Genomic DNA, 20,298 nt, shown 5'->3' on the forward strand with positions numbered 1-20,298 from the left:
TCTTAAATGCCAAGTGTACCGCACATGTCCCGCCACCATTGCTGCTGAACTAAAAAGGAGAATCGAAGAGGAGATTGCTGGTATTGCTGTTCTTGCAGAATTTCTACAACAGATTGTCAGAATGTGTACGGAGAAATGGACAACACCTTCATGATACATAAAATGAATATTGATTGCCATCATTAATTGCATATCCTGTACGATACATGTTACTGTTGTATGCATTTTGTAATGTGTTTATCCGTGCATTGAACGTCAGTTGAAAGTTTCCTATTTCCCTGTGCCACCCTGTACTTCTTCTCCACTCTGCAGGCCATCATCTCGCTTTTCAAGATTTTGTTAAACAGTTCACTGGTTAATCAAGGCTGACAAAAATGAGACTTTGACGCTTTCCGGATGAGGAGGACGTTTATTGCATTGTTTTTCATCGTTCCAGTTTATTTCTAATATAAAATGAGAGCTCACGTGAAAACAGGGATCAGCCTGAAAAGAAGTCAAACCAACAGCTACAAGGCCCCTGACGGCCCATCCACGAGTGCCCACGAATGAGGTTCAGGACTCGCCTAGTGGAAGAGAGATTCTGCCTTTTTTTTGTTTTGTTTTTCCAACACGTAGAGAGGAGACGATTAAAAACAGGCAGAAAACCGAAGCCAGCGGCCTGCAGTGCAGCAAGCTGCGCGTTTTCAAGCTGACAGTCAAAAAGCGGCGCGCAAGCCAGAAACGCGACACTTGAGGAACGGGAGAGAAGAAAAATGAAGTTCTCCTGCAGGGCTTCTGGAGTACTTTACAAATAAATACCTTGGGTCTGACTTTCCACTTTGACTTGGTGGCGCTGTAAAATTAATTTTTTTATTTCCCGCCCATCTAGAGACATGACGAGTTCCCAGTGCGTCCCTGGCGGGTTCATTGATTCCCAGTCCTATCAGTCCGGCACTATATGACAGCGGTTGCAGAATTCCAAACTGGAGACCGTAGCTTATATACAAATCAATATCTACAAAACTGAAGGAAACAAGACGAACAAGAAAAAAATAAATGTAAAAGAAAATCAACGCCAACAAGGCCGCAGCAGAGCAGACGATGTGTGCCAGCTCAGTGTCAGGCGTGCAGGTCGGGTGGCACAGACAGATGGGCGGGCTGGCGGAGGCTGGCCATGTCAGGGCTCACTGCTTTGCCGGTGGAGCGGCAACACTGACGTCCGGAGGAGGGGGCGAAGTGGACTGCGTGCCAGGCTCGGGGGAGGCAGCCTCCTGGCCATGCTGCAGGGTCTTGTTGGTGCCCGGCTCCTTGCCCTCGTGGTAGCGCTTGTTGACCAGCATCTGCTTCTCCTTATCTAGAGCTGTCGTCTGAGGTGAGAAAGAAGCAACAGTCAGTTAAAAAGAAGAAAGAAAAATCAACGTGGACGAGAAAGCCCCGGAAAAATAAAATAAATAAATACATAATGGATACGAAAAGTGTGATGAGTGGCCCATTTTGGGAGTGGACCCCGAATCTACCTTCACACAGTGTTCACCATGCCCCCCATATGGTGGGCACAGCACATCTCACTGGGACACTTTGTTAGCCAATTTTTTTGGTTTGCTCAGGTGACCAGAGAGCCAGCAGTGGGAATTGAACCCCAACAGCGAGGACCCTCTGTGGAGGAGTGCAAATGGAGGGGAGGGTCTGCTAGCATTTCATTCCAACCAGTTTCTTTATCGTAAGCTTTACATTTAAAAGTTAAATTACTGGATGTTGCTCACGTAAGGCCTGCCAACCCTAAAATCAGCAGCTTGTTTTCTAGGCACACACATCTAAATATCCTGGAGGGTCTCTCCTTTAGACCAAGGCTACTAAAAAAAAAATAAAGTCAAGCTGCTGAATCCAGTCCAGGGTCAGCGTGGGGGGCTATGGCCGGATATCCCAGCAGCAGTGACCACAAGGCCACAAGTTGGCTAATTTAGTATCAACACAGCATGGCTTTGGGATGTGGAAGGAAAAGCCACAGAGACATGGTGAGAGGAGGCCCAGTCAACATCGATGGCGACCAGGAGGCTGGACCCCTGTGGCAGAGGAGCTGGCCTGACGGAGCTCGTCACTAACCGTTAGTGGAGGAAACTTCAAATAAGCAAGTGAATGGAAAAGAAAAAAATGAAAACGCCTTTGTAGTGGAACTGAGGACAGTCCTGTGGATGTCGGTAATTTTACTGTGTCCAGTTGGGCATGACATCCAAAATAAGGCCATTTAACTGGAACATTCCACAGCCTGACACATTTGTGCATTCCATATCATGTTCTTGAATACAGGAACATGTAAGGCCAACTATGAAGAACTACCAGGTGTGTTTAAGTAACGGGCAAATGAAAAGCTGACTATGAAGAATGACCAACCGTATTTTAAAAAACAAGGACACGTGAGGCCATTTATGAAGAACTTCCAGGTGTATTTAAGTAACGGGCAAATGAAAAACTGACTATGGAGAATGACCAACTTTATTTAAATACAAGGCCAACTATGAAGAATGGTCAGCTGTATTTAAAAACAAGGACATGTAAGGCCAACTATGAAGAACTTCCAGGTATATTTAAGTAACGGGCAAATGAAAAACTGACTATGAAGAAATGTCAGCTGTACTTAAATGCAGGAAAATATAAGGCAATCTATGAAGAACTTCCAGGTATATTTAAGTAACGGGCAAATGAAAAGCTGACTATGGAGAATGACCAACTTTATTTAAATACAAGGCCAACTATGGAGAATGACCAACCGTATTTTAAAAAACAAGGACACGTGAGGCCATTTATGAAGAACTTCCAGGTGTATTTAAGTAACGGGCAAATGAAAAGCTGACTATGGAGAATGACCAACTTTATTTAAATACAAGGCCAACTATGAAGAATGGTCAGCTGTATTTAAAAACAAGGACACATGAGGCCATCAGTGAAGAACTTCCAGGTGTATTTAAGTAAAGAAAGATATAAGGCCTTCAATAAAAGCCTGCCAAGTATATTTAATGACAGGGAAATGTAAGAGCGACTATAAAGAATGGCCAACTGTATTTAAAAACACAGACAGATACAGTAAGGCCATCTATGAAGAGCTGCCAGGTGTTTTTAAAATACACGGCATATGAAAAGCTGACTGTGAAGAACCAACAACTGTATTTAAAAACAGGGACACCTAAGGCCAACCACAAAGACCTTCCTGGTGTATTCAAGTATAGAAAATACAAGGCCTTTTACGAAGACCTGTCCTGGTGTATTTAATTACAGGTTAATGTAAGGCTGACTAGGCAGAATGGCCAACTGTATTTAAAAACATGGACATATAAGACAAAACGTGAAATACTTCTGGGTGTATTTAAATATAAGACAAATGAAAAATCAACTATGAAAACTGCCAGTTGTAATTGGGGAAATATAAGGCTGACTATGAAAGATGGCCAACTATATTTCCAAACATGGACAGATACAGTAAGGCCAGCTATGAAGAACTGCCCGGTGTATTTAATTACGGGTTAATGTAAGGCTGAGTATGGAGAATGGCCAACTGTATTTAAAAACAAGGACATATAAGGCCAACTATGAAGAACTTCCAGGTGTATTTAAGTATAGAAAGATATAAGGTCTTCTATGAAAACCTGCCAGGTGTATTTAAATACAGGGAAATGTAAGAGCGACTATGAAGAACAGCCAACTGTATTTAAAAACACGGACCAATACAGTAAGGCCAACTATGAAGAACTGCCCGGTGCATTTGATTACTGGTTAGAATTAGAATGCCTTTTATTGTCACTATACACATGCACAATGAGATTAAAAGCAGCGCCTTCAGTGTCGACATATATGTAGAACACAACAAGTAAATAAACAAATGGTGCAAAGAAGTTGCAAAAAAGTTCTGCGACGTTATATACAGATGGAAAGAATAATAACTATTGCACTATTGGGTTATTGCACATAATTGAAATATAGCACAATAATGCTGATCATGTGCAGTGAGTAGTGGATGTTGGACCCTGAGAGTAATGATATTGTACAGTATACAGATATTGCCCAGTTATTATTCAGTACCATTTAGATTTTGGATATTGCACAGTTGATGGATAGAAGGAAGTCCAGGGGTTGGGGGGTTAGACTGTGTAGTCAGTGCCCGTGTGAGTCTACAATGGTTATGGCTTTTCGGAAAAAAACTGTTGTTGAGTCTGTTTGTCCTTGTTGTGATGCCCCTGTAGCGCCTCCCTGAGGGCAGCAGGTCAAACAGATCAGAGCCAGGGTGGGCGCTGTCCTTGATGATGTTTTTTGCTCTGCTGAGGTGTAAATGTCCATCAAGGAGGGGAGAGGGCAGCCGATGATCTTCTGTGCTGCCTTTACTACTCTCTGAAGCCTCTCACCGTCTGCCATGGTGCAGCTGCCATACATTACCGTGATACAGTACGTCAGCAGGCTCTCGATGGACGAGCGGTAGAAGGTCAGTAGCAGGTTGGAGTCCAGGTTGTGCTTTCTGAGGACCCTCAGGAAGTGTAACCGCTGCTGAGCCTTCTTGATGACTGCTGTGATGTTGTCTGTCCAGGAGATGTCAGCAGAGATAAGGATGCCGAGAAACCGGAAGGTATGGACCCTATCCACACCCTCGCCGTTGATGTAAAGGGGGGCTAAGTCGGTGCTGTGCCTCCTGAAGTCGACAGTGATCTCCTTGGTTTTCCTGGTGTTCAGAGCCAGATTGTTCTTTGAACACCAGGCTGCCAACTTCAGGACCTCCTCTCTGTAAGCTGCCTCGTCTCCCTTTGAGATGAGTCCAACCACTGTGGTGTTGTCTGCAAACTTGACGATGAGGTGGTTGTTGTGGGCCGGACTGCAGTCGTGTCATGGGTGTAGAGACAGTACAGAAGGGGGCTCAGCACACAGCCTTGCGGGGTACCGGTGTTCAGTGCGTGAATGGAGGAGTGGTGGGAGCCGAGTCTCACAGTCTGGAGCCGGTTGGTAAGAAAGTCTCTTATTCAGACACATTCTTTTGGCAAGAGTGACCAGTGTGGTGATGAGAATGTCAGGAATGATTGTATTAAAAGCTGAGCTGTAATCCACAAAGAGCATCCGGACGTAGCTCTGCTGCTGCTCTAGATGGCTCAGCACAGAGTGGAGAGCTACAGTGATGGCGTCTTCTATGGATCTGTTCGCGTGATATGCGAATTGGTGGGGATCAAAGTCTTGGGGGACATAGTCCTTGATGTGCTGGAGAACCAGTCTCTCGAAGCACTTCATGATTACCGGAGTGAGGGCCACAGGGCGATAATCATTTAGGCTGGTGATGGGTTAATGTAAGGCTGAGTATGGAGAAATGCCAACTGTATTTAAAAACAAGGACATACAGTGCATCCAGAAAGTATTCACAGCGCATCACTTTTTCCACATTTTGTTATGTTACAGCCTTATTCCAAAATTGATTAAATTCATTTTTTTTCCTCAGAATTCTACACACAACACCCCATAATGACAACGTGAAAAAAGTTTACTTGAGATTTTTGCAAATTTATTAAAAATAAAACAACTGAGAAATCCCATGTCCATAAGTATTCACAGCCTTTGCTCAATACTTTGTCGATGCCCCTTTGGCAGCAATTCCAGCCTCAAGTCTTTTTGAATATGATGCCACAAGCTTGGCACACCTATCCTTGGCCAGTTTCGCCCATTCCTCTTTGCAGCACCTCTCAAGCTCCATCAGGTTGGATGGGAAGCGTCGGTGCACAGCCATTTTAAGATCTCTCCAGAGATGTTCAATCAGATTCAAGTCTGGGCTCTGGCTGGGCCACTCAAGGACATTCACAGAGTTGTCCTGAAGCCACTCCTTTGATATCTTCACTGTGTGCTTAGGGTCGTTGTCCTGCTGAAAGATGAACCGTCGCCCCAGTCTGAGGTCAAGAGCGCTCTGGAGCAGGTTTTCATCCAGGATGTCTCTGTACATTGCTGCAGTCATCTTTCTCTTTATCCTGACTAGTCTCCCAGTTCCTGTCGCTGAAAAACATCCCCACAGCATGATGCTGCCACCACCATGCTTCACTGTAGGGATGGTATTGGCCTGGTGATGAGCGGTGCCTGGTTTCCTCCAAATGTGACACCTGGCATTCGCACCAAAGAGTTCAATCTTTGTCTCATCAGACCAGAGAATTTTCTTTCTCATGGTCTGAGAGTCCTTCAGGTGCCTTTTGGCAAACTCCAGGCGCACTGCCATGTGCCTTTTACTAAGGAGTGTCTTCCGTCTGGCCACTCTACCATACAGGCCTGATTGGTGGATTTCTGCAGAGATGGTTGTCCTTCTGGAAGGTTCTCCTTTCTCCACAGAGGACCTCTGGAGCTCTGATAGAGTGACCATCGGCTTCTTGGTCACCTCCCTGACTAAGGCCCTTCTCCTCCGATCGCTCAGTTTAGATGGCCGGCCAGCTCTAGGAAGAGTCCTGGTGGTTTCGAACTTCTTCCACTTACGGATGATGGAGGCCACTGTGCTCATTGGGACCTTCAAAGCAGCAGAAATTTTTCTGTAACCTTCCCCAGATTTGTGCCTCGAGACAATCCTGTCTCGGAGGTCTACAGACAATTCCTTTGACTTCATGCTTGGTTTGTGCTCTGACATGAACTGTCAACTGTGGGACCTTCTATAGACAGGTGTGTGCCTTTCCAAATCAGGTCCAGTCAACTGAATTGACCACAGGTGGACTCCAATGAAGCTACAGAAACATCTCAAGGATGATCAGGGGAAACGGGATGCACCTGAGCTCAATTTTGAGCTTCGTGGCAAAGGCTGTGAATATTTATGGACATGTGATTTCTCAGTTTTTTGATTTTTAATAAATTTGCAAAAATCTCAAGTAAACTTTTTTCACGTTGTCATTATGGGGTGTTGTGTGCAGAATTCTGAGGAAAAAAATGAATTTAATCCATTTTGGAATAAGGCTGTAACATAACAAAATGTGGAAAAAGTGATGTGCTGTGAATACTTTCCAGATGTACTGTATAAGGCCAACTATGAAGAACTTATTTAAGTATAGAAAATACAAGGCCTTTTATGAAGACCTGCCCGATGTATTTAACTACTAGGCAAATGAAAAGCCGACTATGAAGGAGAGCCAGTTCTCACTGCTGTACGTCGCTGTTAACTTGTGTGTGTACGAGGATCAGGAATCTAACATTGAAAGTTAAACTTTGCGTCACACGGACGAGTGAATCTCAGTCTGCGTTTGTCCTGCAGGGCTGCAGGTTTTTGTTGTGGCCCCGGTGCGTCGTGAGAAGTTGGTCTTTGCTGCTAACGGAACTCGTTATCCAATCTTCTGCCTGCCATGTCGAGTCGTTTTATGTTGTGGACTTTCTCTTTCTGTGGCCCGGCCCAGATTCATAATTGTCTGCAGGTCATTTATTTTTCCTAATATCTTATTAGAGCAGACTTTACGTGACGCCCACAGCTTTTAATTGGACCGAGGGAGCTGGCAGCTGGCTGACGGTTTCTTTGTCCTTTGCATCTCCTTGTTCATTGGCAGCTGGTTAAGATTCTGTTGGGAATCTCGGCAAGCGAGTTAATGAAACGTGACGGGCAAAAAACGAGACTTGAACAGTAAGTGGTCCACCACCGAACATCGGCTTCTAATTAACAAAAAAACAAAAATCTGCTTTGTTTAAGGGCTGGGTGTATAAAGTCTGTTATTAGCGGATACACCAAGTGTGCTCTTTAACTGTTACGCGTGAGATATTTAAGATCTTTTTTGACAAATTGTGATTTTTACAAATGAAAGATAAAAACTACAGTAACCAGAAAGTGTCAAAGTAATGGGTCATCTTCATCTGGTGTCCTCAACCACTGCAGACCACCTAGAAATAACCAGAAGAGGCCCACTTAGGCATTCACCGTGTTCTGCTACGAAACCTAAAGGATGTATAAAGCCAGCTGTGAAGAACCAGAGTGGCGGTCCCATAAACTGTCCGCTGTGTTAACTGCGGGGTACGTAAGGTCAGCTAAGGAGGACTCGGAGGTGCCAATTATTCTGATTTCAGCCTTTTATTCCACCAGTCATTTCAAACGAAGACCTGATTAAAGACCGGGACCCTGGTTGAAATGAAATTTGGCTGCCAAGGTGGGGGCACAGCCTTCCAGGACCTGCGTCATGGAGAAGGCAGAGGTCGGATGACCACAGCCCCCCGGGCACCTTCACCCTCTCCACACTCCTCTCACTCACCTTGACGACGTCTTTGAGGGCATCAGACTGCCAGCTGGAACGTCGATCCTCAATTTCATAAGCTGGTGATTTTGTTTGTGCACCAATGAAATCGACTGACCACCATGCCAACAAACCAACAGTCCCCCATAACCACCCAAACTCCTGGAGCAAATCAGAGTTTATTTTAAATGTTAAGCATGCAGTATGAGGAAAAGGAGAAAAGGACATGTGAGTAGAATTTGCAGATGTCGTTGTGCCAACATGAATGTGAGAACACAGAGACCTGCCAGGTGGCAGAGGTGCGTGCCATTGCCTTTTTTTTGGGGCAGAGTAAGAGTCATCCAGTGTTTCTTTAGTGATTGTTTCATTGAAATGCAGTCATAATAAAGAACACAAAACCTGTGGACTGATCGTCACAAGTTGACGAAGGCTTCATTCGGAGGCCAAGCGTATTTAACTCGACCAAAATAAATAAATTCAAATGTGCACTCGACGTCACGTCATTGTCATTCTACTCGATGAAGCATTCGTCACCTTCTGATACCCAATCCTTCACTCTGTTCGGGGACGCAGAACCTCTCTGACTTGTTCACCTACACACGAGTGCATTATGGAGGATTGGATGTGCCAAAATTATTAACCCCCTTAGCGTTTTTGTTTACCCCCCAGGAGCAAAAAAAAACAGCCAAAACCACTGAAGTTATTGTCAACAAGAAAAAGTGTCACCACGTGTAACAGAAATGTGTGAATACAAAAACGTCGACACGAGCAGAGTAGGAAAAGGCCTGTCGCGTGTCCACCGCTGGGCTGACGCTGATCTGGTAAACGTCCTTCATGAGACGCTGTCACACACGTGTGCATGGGAGGCAGCTAAAGGGCTCGAGGGAAGACAGTTCTGAGGCATGCCGGGATGTGGCAGAGTGCACTGATTCTTTTTTTCCCTTACCTGTAGACCATTCCCGGGAGATCTCACCTGGCTCTCATGACGTCACTTCCGGGACCGAGCCAATGGAAGAAGGCCTTACCGGCTCCGGCCCCTGTGATGTCACCTCCGGGCTTGAACCAATGGCAGATGATCCTGAACCAGACCCATATGACCTCACTTCCTGTCTTCCCCTTTAAAAGTCTAACCGTTTCCTCTATGTGTCAGTCTTGTTGTCGACTCTGTTGTAAGCACATCAGTGCTCTATATTTTGCATTTTCGACTTTGCAGCCAGGATACCTCTTTATACGGGTGGCTGCCCCAAACCTTTATCTGTGTGATGTCTCGTTATTGCGACAATGCGTCATCTGTCTGTTTAGAAAATCCAACGGCTGGCTGTCCGCTTTTCACGAGAGAACTACTTCACGGAGTTAGATCGTTTTTTTTTTTTTTTTCTAGAATTTGCTTGAACATTCCGGTTGATTTTGCAACTTCTCTCATTGCGCTAAGAATCAGAGTTCGGTTTTGGCAACGATTTATTTGCACGAATCCAAAAAGGCAGCTGTTAGCCAAGAGAAGGGGGCGGGGCTCTCATTCACACATTAGCCTCAGGGCGTATCTTACATCTGCTTAGCTAGCGAATGAGAGAACTACTTAATGGATTTAAATTGGTTTTGCTTTTCTAGAATTTTCTTGAACATTCCGGTTGATTTTGCGACTTCTCTCATCACGCTAAGCATCATAGTTTGCTTGCGGGAGGGATTTATTCGCGCTAATCTGAGGCAGAGGCTGTGGGCCGAGAGGAAGGGCAAGTGTGACGTCAGGAATGGGGAGCCGGGCGGGCCCTACTCATTCATGCACCAGCCTCCGTGCCAATCGCTCTACCTCTGGCCACGTTTTGGAGAGTGTCTGGCCTCCGCTTAGCTAGCGATACTTGTTTGTTTATTGATTTTTAAAGTTTGTCCTGTCTCACTACTACGCAGGTGGAGCCGCGGGGGCCAGCTAATACTTAATAATAATAATAATAATACATTTCTATAGCTCTTTCCTCACTACTCAAAGTGCTGTACATAGTGAGTGGGGAGCCACTTCAACCACCAACTAATGTGTAGCAGCCACCTGAGTGATCTGACGGCAGCCATATGCTTACCACACGTGAGCGGTTAGGAGGTGAAGGGGTGACAGAGCGGGACAATTCGAAAGATAGGGAATCACCTGACCGTGGTGGGCAATTTAGCCAGGACGTCTACATCACTGGGGCGGAGTGATGGCTCTGAGGCTAAGGATCTGCGCTGGCATCCCGAAGTTTGCCGGTTCGAATCCCCGTCACTGCCAAAAGAGATGCGACTCTGCTGGGCCCTTGAGCAAGGCCCTTAACATTCAATTGCTCCAGGAGTGCTGTACAATGGCTGACCCTGCGCTCTGACCTCAAGGGGTATGCGAAAAGATTAATTTCACTGCGTGTTGTCCTGTATAACTATGTACAGGTGCTGGTCATAAAATTAGAATATCATGACAAAGTTGATTTATTTCAGTAATTCCATTCAAAAAGTGAAACTTGTATATTAGATTCATTCATTACACACAGACTGATGTATTTCAAATGTTTATTTCTTTTAATGTTGATGATTATAACTGACAACTAATGAAAGTCCCAAATTCAGTATCTCGGAAAATTAGAATATTGTGAAAAGGTTCAATATTGAAGACACCTGGTGCCACACTCTAATCAGCTCATTAACTCCAAAGCCTTTAAATGGTCTCTCAGTCGAGTTCTGTAGGCTACACAATCATGGAGAAGACTGCTGACTTGACAGTTGTCCAAAAGATGACCATTGACACCTTGCACAAGGAGGGCAAGACACAAAAGGTCATTGCTAAAGAGGCTGGCTGTTCACAGAGCTCTGTGTCCAAGCACATTAATAGAGAGGCGAAGGGAAGGACAAGATGGGGTAGAAAAAAGTGGACAAGCAATAGGGATAACCGCACCCTGGAGAGGATTGGGAAACAAAACCCATTCAAAAATGTGGGGGAGATTCACAAAGAGTGGACTGCAGCTGGAGTCAGTGCTTCAAGAACCACCACGCACAGATGTATGCAAGACATGGGTTTCAGCTGTCGCATTCCTTGTGTCAAGCCACTCTTGAACAAGAAACAGCGTCAGAAGCGTCTCGCCTCTTGACTGCTGCTGAGTAGTCTAAAGTTATGTTCTCTGATGAAAGTAAATTTTGCATTTCCTTTGGAAATCAAGGTCCCAGAGTCTGGAGGAAGAGAGGAGAGGCACAGAATCCACGTTGCGTGAGGTCCAGTGTAAAGTTTCCACAGTCAGTGATGGTTTGGGGTGCCATATCATCTGCTGGTGTTGGTCCATTGTGTTTTCTGAGGTCCAAGGTCAACGCAGCCGTCTACCAGGAAGTTTTAGAGCACTTCATGCTGCTGATGAACTTTATGGAGATGCAGATTTCATTTTCCAACAGGACCTGGCACCTGCACACAGTGCCAAAGCTACCAGTACCTGGTTTAAAGACCATGGTATCCCTGTTCTTGATTGGCCAGCAAACTCGCCTGACCTTAACCCCATAGACAATCTATGGGGTATTGTGAAGAGGAAGATGCAATACGCCAGACCCAACAATTCAGAAGAGCTGAAGGCCACTATCAGAGCAACATGGGCTCTCATAACACCTGAGCAGTGCCACAGACTGATCGACTCCATGCCACGCCGCATTGCTGCAGTAATCCAGGCCAAAGGAGCCCCAACTAAATATTGAGTGCTGTACATGCTCATACTTTTCATGTTCATACCTTTCAGTTGGCCAACATTTCTAAAAATCCTTTTTTTGCATTGGTCTTAATTGATATTCTAATTTTCCGAGATACTGAATTTGGGACTTTCATTAGTTGTTAGTTATAATCATCAACATTAAAAGAAATAAACATTTGAAATACATCAGTCTGTGTGTAATGAATGAATCTAATATACAAGTTTCACTTTTTGAATGGAATTACTGAAATAAATCAACTTTGTCATGATATTCTAATTGTATGACCAGCACCTGTATGTGACAAATAAAGAAATAAAGAATTATTACTCTTTATGAAGGATGACCAGGGATCTTTTGAAAGCACAGAGAGTCAGGACGTCAGTTTTACATCTCATCTGAAAGACGGCGCCATATTTACAGCACAGTGTCCCCTGTCACTGCATTGGTGGCATTGGGATCCACACACAGACCACAGGGTAGGCGCCCCCTGCTGGCCTCACCAACACCTCTATCAGCTTCTCCAAGATGGTCTCCCATCCAAGTACTGACCGGGCCTGAATGTGCTTAGCCTCCGATATTTTGAAACAGTCACCAACACACAGCCCGACGTCACAATCAGGACCCCTAGAACTGCGTTTCTCTGTGCACTTTGCTGATATTTTTTTTCTGTAGCTTGTGTATGAGAAGGTAGAAAGTCGATGCTCATCCATTTGGCCGACGCTCACCTGGTGTTACTCTCGGCTACCACAGCACGAGGCTTAGTGACGAACACTGACAGGCGGCGCATTGAGAACCATGCACAGGGGGGCCAACGTCTTGCTTGCCTTTGCACTTGATTGCAGTTATTTTATTTTGTTGTCATGAAGCTGATGCCACACCGCATGAACCTTCACACAACTGAATGCACTGAGCATGTCATAGCGGTTTGGTCATATGGTGCCCCATCATGCATCAGTTTCACTATCATTGTCAGCTTCTCATGACCAGTTCACGGTGTCATCACTTCAGTTCAGTTTCAGTTCATTCTACAGCTGCCTTTACGCTTTTATCGTTTGCTGTGTTTTTGTTTTTAGTTTTTTTTTTTCAGCATGATGTTATTTCATCCACTAGATGGCAGCAGAACGTTACACGTCACCCTGAGCCTAACTCGCCTCTAACCGTAATGACAGAGCCAGAGACAGGCTTGACATAAAAACACACGTGACACACTGAAGAAGTCATCTGTTCAAAAATGAGTTCATGAAATGGAAATGAAGAAGAAAAGGCACAGCAGGCTCGTCTCCCTTAGGAGGTTGTGTTCCTTTAATGTGAGAAGTGACAACCTTCACATCTTCAATACCTCTGTGGTGGGCCGGGCTGGTAACATCACTTCAAGAAAGGACCACCGAATCAACAAAATAATTAAAAAGGCCACACTCAGTTATGGGATGTATTCTAGACCCCCTGGAGGTAATAGAGAAGGGGACATGGAAGGCAAAACTGAGTGCCATTGTGAACAACAACACTGAGGACTTCAACAGAAGTGGGCCAAGAAACACAAATGGGGCTCCTTCATACCAACGGTACCACAATTTTATAGAGCCTGACTGGGCCTGCTCGCTGATCATCGACCAAGGCCGAGGTTTTCTGCTTTTACGAATTCTTGTGGATTTCTGCATTTCTTGACCTTTTATAAAAGATACATTGTCCTTTTGGGATAAATAGATCAAAATTGATCTATTATATTGTGCCTTATCTATCTATCTATCATCTATGAATCATATAGTGCCTTTCAAATCGATCTTATCTATTATATAGGTACCTTTCAAATCGATCTTATCTATTATATAGGTGCCTTTCAAATCGATCTTATCTATTCTATAGTGCCTTTCATCATCTATCTATCTATCATATAGTGCCTTTCAAAACGATCTTATCTATTCTATAGTGCCTTTCATCATCTATCTATCTATCTATCTATCTATCTATCTATCTATCTATCTATCTATCTATCATATAGTGCCTTTCAAATCGATCTTATCTATTCAATAGTGCCTTTCATCATCTATCTATCTATCATATAGTGCCTTTCAAAACGATCTTATCTATTCTATAGTGCCTTTCATTATCTATCTATCTCTATCTATCTATCATATAGTGCCTTTCAAAACGATCTTATCTATTATATAGTGCCTTTCATTATCTATCATATAGCACCTTTCAAATCGATCTTATCTATTATATATGCCTTTCATTTATCTATCTATCTATTATATAGTGCCTTTCATTATCTATCTATTATATAGTGCCTTTCATTTATCTATCTATATCTATCATATAGTGCCTTTCAAATCGACCTTATCTATTAGATAGATAATGAAAGGCACTATATATCTATTATATAGTGCCTTTCATTATCTATCTATTATATAGTGCCTTTCATTATCTATCTATCTATTTATCTATTTGCCACTGTACTGATCCCGATTTCGTACACGTCCTCTGTGTGACATGTTTGGAGACGGTCACCAACGCACCGTGTGACATCACAGTCAGGACAGCAGAAGTGGGTTACTATGCACGTATTTTTTACATTTTTTTCTGTTGCTCAACAATGAGAGGGTAGAACGTCAGTGGCTGACCTGCACAATTGACGTGCCCCTTGTGTTATTGTGTGCTGCCCCGTGCCAGTGCCAGGTGATATTTTGTGCCCTAGGCCAAGCTTATTAGTGTGCCAACTGAACGTTCGGCAGCAAACCTGTACAGTTGGGGTCCCCCCTTCACCTTATGATCTGCACCTGAGGTAGATGCCTAATTCACCTTAATGGTGGCGCTGGCCCTGGGGGTACTACAGTGTAAGGCTTAGTGACGTCCACATTTCCATATTTACACACACACACCACAACGAGTAAAAAGAAAGGAAAAGAAAACTTCTGAGTTGGCAGTCCCAGTGAGGCACTATACACACGTATTACTGTTGGTATGTCGGAGCCCCCCAGTTGTGTTTCTTCACACACTTCTTCTGATTGATTCATTGGCTGAAAGTCCTCAGTGTTGTTGCGTCACAGAGAGGATGTGCAGTGTTGTTCATAATGGCATTCAGTTTTGTTTTAATTCTTTCCTTCGTTATGACCTCCAGGGGGTCCAGAGTGTGTCCCATAACTGAGCCTGCCCCTTTAATCAGCTTGTTGATTCGGTGGGCCTCTATTGAAGTGATGTTATCAGCCCAGCTGACCACACTCACTATCACAGAGTTGTAGAAGATGTCAAGGATGTCACTTCCCACATTAAAGGACCGTCATCTCCTAAGGTTGAAGAGTCTGCTCTGCCTTTTCTTATTTAGTTCCTCTGTACTCTGAGACCAGTCCAACCGGTCATTAATGTGGACCCCCAAGTACTTGTAGGAGTGGACCACCGCTACATGCACTCCTTGACCAGTGACCGGACGTGGAGGATCTTTGGTGTGGTAAAAGTCCATAAGCAGCTCTTTAGTTTTGTTGATCTGGAAATTTCTTTCTGTACGAAGAAACAAAACCTGTCGATATCCTCATTAACAACTGAAAATGAAAAAAATGTATAAAATGGCATCGCCCAACATTAAACAAAATGAGACGCAGTGATGGCACAGAAATAACAATAAAAATCCAAACAACAACAAAATGAATCCCCAAAAACGAACAAACGACTCTCGACCAGATTGATGAAGATCGTGACGAGTGATGACAAGTGCTGTGTTTGTCCTTTGATTCTTAAGAAGACGTGTTGATCCCTGCTGAGACAAACAAAAGTGATGAAGAGGAGGAAAGAAAACAAATGAAGGAATGGAAGGAGGGGATGAAGAAGAGTCGACGCATTGAATTTTAGCACAAACCGTCCTCCATTCTGCTCTCACGCTGGCCACCTCTGGCCACTCTTCACCCATCTCTTGCTAGAATCTACTTTAGGGGTGCCAGTCGGAGACACGTAAGCCCACCGTTGGGCTCCTGGTGGCTTCCCTCCACGTCAGGAAAATCTATGTTTGAAATGATTTCTCATTTTCCCCGGATTTCAGAAAGTTGTGATTTCTCTTTGGATGTTAAAAATGAGCAACAGAAGACAGCGAGCGATGCGGTTGACGTTAGTACATACCGTTACCTTGGAGCTAATCGGAGGAAAGCAAATGCAGGCATTGGAAGGGAAGAGGAGAGAAGCAAAGGGACAGAGACGAGTCTTACTAAAAGCAGAACAAGTACAGTTACACAAAAAGCACACACATTGATTGAGAGAAAAACACATTTGTAAGGAAAAAAAAAACAAAAAACAACCAGTGACGCCATTACAGTTGCATCGTTTCCAAGCACGTAGAAGCTCAGAGGTTTCAACTCTGAGGCACCCGATGCTATTTGGGATGAGCCTGTTGGGATGTTCTCATCACCAAAGTTCTAATTGCGACAGAATTCTGAATCCTTCATTCTGCCCAAGGCAATCGGTAGAAGAACTAACTGCAGTTTCTAAAGTTACCACTAGATGGTGCTAAAAACCCCACTGTCACAGCAGCTTCCTCAGGTTGCAGACTTGAATATTTAGAATTTTGAACATACCAAATATTTTCTATTATACTTCCACTGACGTTATTATACTTGAATAAATGGCTTATTGCAGTAAATTACTGCTTTGTCTTTCTATCCAGAGTGACGGAAGTAATAATTTAAGAATAGTAACTGAGCGTATGTATGGTGCCATAACAACAACCTCTCCCTGAATGGCAACAGCACAAAAGTAGATTGTTGATTTCAGAAAGGACAAAGGCAGTCCATCCCACTCCACCTCAATGGCTCCCCTGTCCAGTTAGCAGTATCCTGTCAGGGTCCTCCACAGTGTGGTCTGGTAACCTGACTTGCCAGGAACACAAACCATCCGTACAGCTTGTAAAATAACTGCTTCATACCGTCTAGCCAAGCAGATGTCTGAGGAGAGCCGACTCCATCATCTCTGATGACAGCCACCCACCACAGTTTCCAGTTCTACGTTTTGTCAAGTCCTACTGGAGCTTCACCACTCGGCCCACCCACTTCAGGGACAGCTTCAGCGAATAGTAGAAGAGCTAACTGCAGCTTCTACAGTAACCACTAGATGGTGCTAAACCTAACCACCCCCAAATCGGCTTCCTCAGGTTCACCTGGTAAGAGGACCACAAATCAGGTTGCGCTCTGAGAGGTGAGCAGAACTGGTGCGCTTTGGACCAGCACCACTTTAGGGGGGAAAAAAAAATCACAGCTGCTGCTTCTGTGGTCACTTCGTTAACTGGAATAAAACTTAAAAATGTCTGAGTGACAGTCAGTGACAATACCTCCACCGTCCCACCCTATTCACACCGTACTCAGGGACTGGCAAACTCCGTCCTGCAGGGCCACAGTGGTTTGAGTTTTTTGTTCAAGTTGTGTTTTAACTGAAACTGGGTCTGAGTTTGTATCCTACCTTGGCCCACTCAGAGAGGACGAGTGGCTGATGGCGGGCTTTATTCTGAATGAATTTCTAAAAAGAGACAACTCGGTGCCATGACCTCGAGTAACTTTGCCAAGCAGTGAACATAACGAGACGAGCAAGTACAGTGGAGGCTGAGAGAGAAACAGAAAGAGGCGCCCATGAAGACAGGAGTCCAAGTGGCCGTTAGGCCATAAGAGTTCTTCTCCTTCAGAGCAGCCCGTCTGTAATCCTGCGGTCTGAGATCACATCCCACTAGTGCCCTCTCAGAGAGGATAAATGGCTGACGGGGCGTCACATTGAATTAACTTAAGACTTTGAGTAGCGACAACTTGCTGCTGTAACCTGGAATCAGTCAGGAGTGGGACGAGCGTAACGAGACCAGCAAGCACAACGGAGCCCGAGAGAGAGCCCACCACTACACAAGACGCACCCTCACAGCCAATAGCTGGATTTGCCACTGAAGCAACGGAGATGTCCGCTACACTGGTGTATAATTGTTCTAATAATCCAGCAACCCGAGTTTGTGGCCTAGTGCAACCATCTCAAGGAGGAGGAGTGGCTGAGAGGGGGCATCACCCTGAGTGAACTCCTGAGCAGAGATGATTCGGTGCTGTAAACTGGAATCATTCAACATGAGACAAGCAAGTGTAATGGAGAGCGAGAGAGCCTGGCACTGCATAAGAGATACCCCCGGAGTTAGTAGCCTAATTGGCCAGTGGGTCAAAGGGGTTCTCCTTTAGAGCAGCAGACTAAGGAGGTCAATCTGAAATCCAGCAGTCTGAGTTTGTATCCCACCTTGGCCCACTCAGAGAGGACGAGTGGCTGACGGTGGGCTTTATTCTGAGTGAATTTCTAAAAAGAGACAACTCGGTGCCATGACCTCGAGTCACTTCGGCAAGCAGTGAACATAACGAGACGAACAAGTACAGTAGAGGCTGAGAGAGAAACAGAAAGAGAAAGAGGCACCCATGAAGACAGGAGTCCAAGTGGCCGCTGGGCCATAAGAGGTCTCCCTTTAGAACGGCCCGTCTGAGATCACGTCCCACTTGTGCCCTCTCAGTGTCGAATGGCTGACGGGGACATGGCTCTTACCCGAGGCAGTGTGAGTTTATGTCAAGTGGTGCTCCTGTTTTCATGTTAGGTGTCCTGGTATTTCTAAACGGCCCCTGTGTGAGTGCGGGTGCCCACCGTGCTGTCAGGATAGGCACCAGATGAACAAAAATAAATAAACAGCAGCTGCTGTGGCCCATGAGGAACTTGAATTTGACACCCCTGCGTCTAAGGGAAGTGACAGTGGAGCAACTGATGCTGCCACAGAGCACAAGGTGGGCACCATGACAGATGCCAGGAACTTGTTGGCCACTCAAGGCCTGCACTTTCATCTTTGGAGGGTAAACACAAAGTACAGGTCAAGCAAGAAAAGTGCAAAACGTGCCCAACGTCAGGTGAACAGGGCTGGGCATGGGTGCCAGTCCGGTTGACGAATAAACTAAAGTGCAAAGCCAGAAGCAGCAACAGGTAGCAAGGAGGGCAGGAGGCCAACAGCAAAGACCCCCCAAAAGCCACATGATTCAGTAGAGCCTGGAGGGGGAGAAGCCATGCAGACCCGTTTTGGGGTCACGAGCTGAGCAGCACTGAGAAACATGGCTGGTGTGTACCGGGGCTTCTCTTCCAGGCTTATCTTGCAGTCTTGGGAGTAAAGGCAAGGCAGGAGGCCGCAATTCTCTCTTTACAATTCAAACTGTCAAACAAAATTTAGAATCAGAGATCCAACACCAGCACCACCCTGAATCCCACACAACCCCAACCTGGTTAAAGATAGCAGCTGCCCCCAGATTGCCCCCAAGATGCAATGACCTGCAAGCCACTAATCAGTCAGCTCTATCATATTTCTGATTTGTCACTTTGAAGTGTCGCCCACCCACCGTGGGACGGGCGTCCTTCAAATACAAAGCAGCCAGCTTCTAAGCGATGGATTGACATAACAAACGGAATGGGAAAAAAAATGAAGAAATACATAAAAAAAAAATACCAGGAACTTTCTGAAATACGGCAATGGGCCACACGAGTGCCATACCAGAGAGTCCGGGGGCTAATGTGGCGAGCCATTGGTGGCCCTCTTCATCAGTGGGTGGGGGGGTCAACATGATATGCTTTACTGGATTGGGTGCAACCTGCATTTAAAGTTTTGGGGGGTGCATGGCAGGGTGTCACGAAGTAGTAACGCCTTCAAGTGGAACATTAATCGCTTCCCACCGATTACTGCTGTCCATCTGTTCGTCACTCACAGCTCTAAATTTGCTCCTGATGTTGACTAAGTGCAGTTTACGTGTTCTCCGCTTCTGCTGATTGCTTTTCTCTAAGACCTCCAGCTTCCTTTCACACTGCCTTGTGACCGGCGTCCCAGGCAGGGGCTTCCATCCTGGCAACCAGTGGGTTCAGAAAAGATTGGACAGTCCAGTCCCATAAATGACTTTCTTCTATTCCAGGGTTTCTTAAACTACAGTGGCCACCGCTGGAGTCACCGTGGTATTGAACGGGAATGAGTCGCGTATGATTGGCGTAGGGCACTGTAGCGGGGTTCGCCGTGGATTGATTAAGCAATCGAAATTGCTCCACTATGACGACCTCAAAGGGGGGCTAACTCTGATGATTGTCAGTGAATCTCGAAGGGGGAAGTCCTGATGATCGTTTAAGGAAAAAGGCATTGAAGACACTAACAAGGGCGAGAGTGGGTTTTGAGAAACAAAAGTTTAAGGACCCCTGTCCTACTGTTTGAGGAGATAATAAAATATATGAGATAATGAAATCTTCTAAATCTGCCTTTCCAGAGCCGGGTCACGGAGAAACTATGGGATAATAAAATTTAAGAGATGTTTACATTTGACATTATACACCCGCTCCAGTGGTGTGCCAACCTTAATCTCATTTTATCTCATTCTTATCTTATCGCAGGCAGTGTGGCGCAGTGACTAAGGCTTTG

General features: G+C 45.1%; 1 protein-coding gene and 1 long non-coding RNA gene across 5 annotated transcripts in view; one reads left to right on the forward strand and one right to left on the reverse strand.

Moving 5' to 3' along the window:
- Positions 1–389: 389 nt before the first annotated feature.
- dclk2a (doublecortin-like kinase 2a) overlaps positions 390–20,298 on the reverse strand; it is a 203,365-nt gene continuing 183,456 nt past the window's right edge. For all 3 annotated transcript variants that reach the window (XM_051928152.1, XM_051928153.1, XM_051928151.1), the window contains one exon: positions 390–1,346. In XM_051928152.1, coding sequence (XP_051784112.1) covers positions 1,164–1,346 — 183 coding nt within the window. In that variant the 3' untranslated portion in view covers positions 390–1,163. The remainder of the gene's footprint in view (positions 1,347–20,298) is intronic.
- Positions 2,208–3,887, forward strand: LOC127527931 (uncharacterized). 2 transcript variants are annotated; one of them, XR_007935113.1, is made up of 3 exons: positions 2,208–2,319; positions 2,936–3,006; positions 3,056–3,887. It is a non-coding gene; the product is annotated as an uncharacterized LOC127527931 (long non-coding RNA). The 2 variants fall into 2 exon arrangements; XR_007935114.1 differs by lacking the exon at positions 2,208–2,319 and adding an exon at positions 2,328–2,558.

This window comes from Erpetoichthys calabaricus, chromosome 5 (assembly GCF_900747795.2).
Source record: "Erpetoichthys calabaricus chromosome 5, fErpCal1.3, whole genome shotgun sequence".
NCBI classification, from domain to species: Eukaryota; Metazoa; Chordata; class Cladistia; order Polypteriformes; family Polypteridae; genus Erpetoichthys; species Erpetoichthys calabaricus.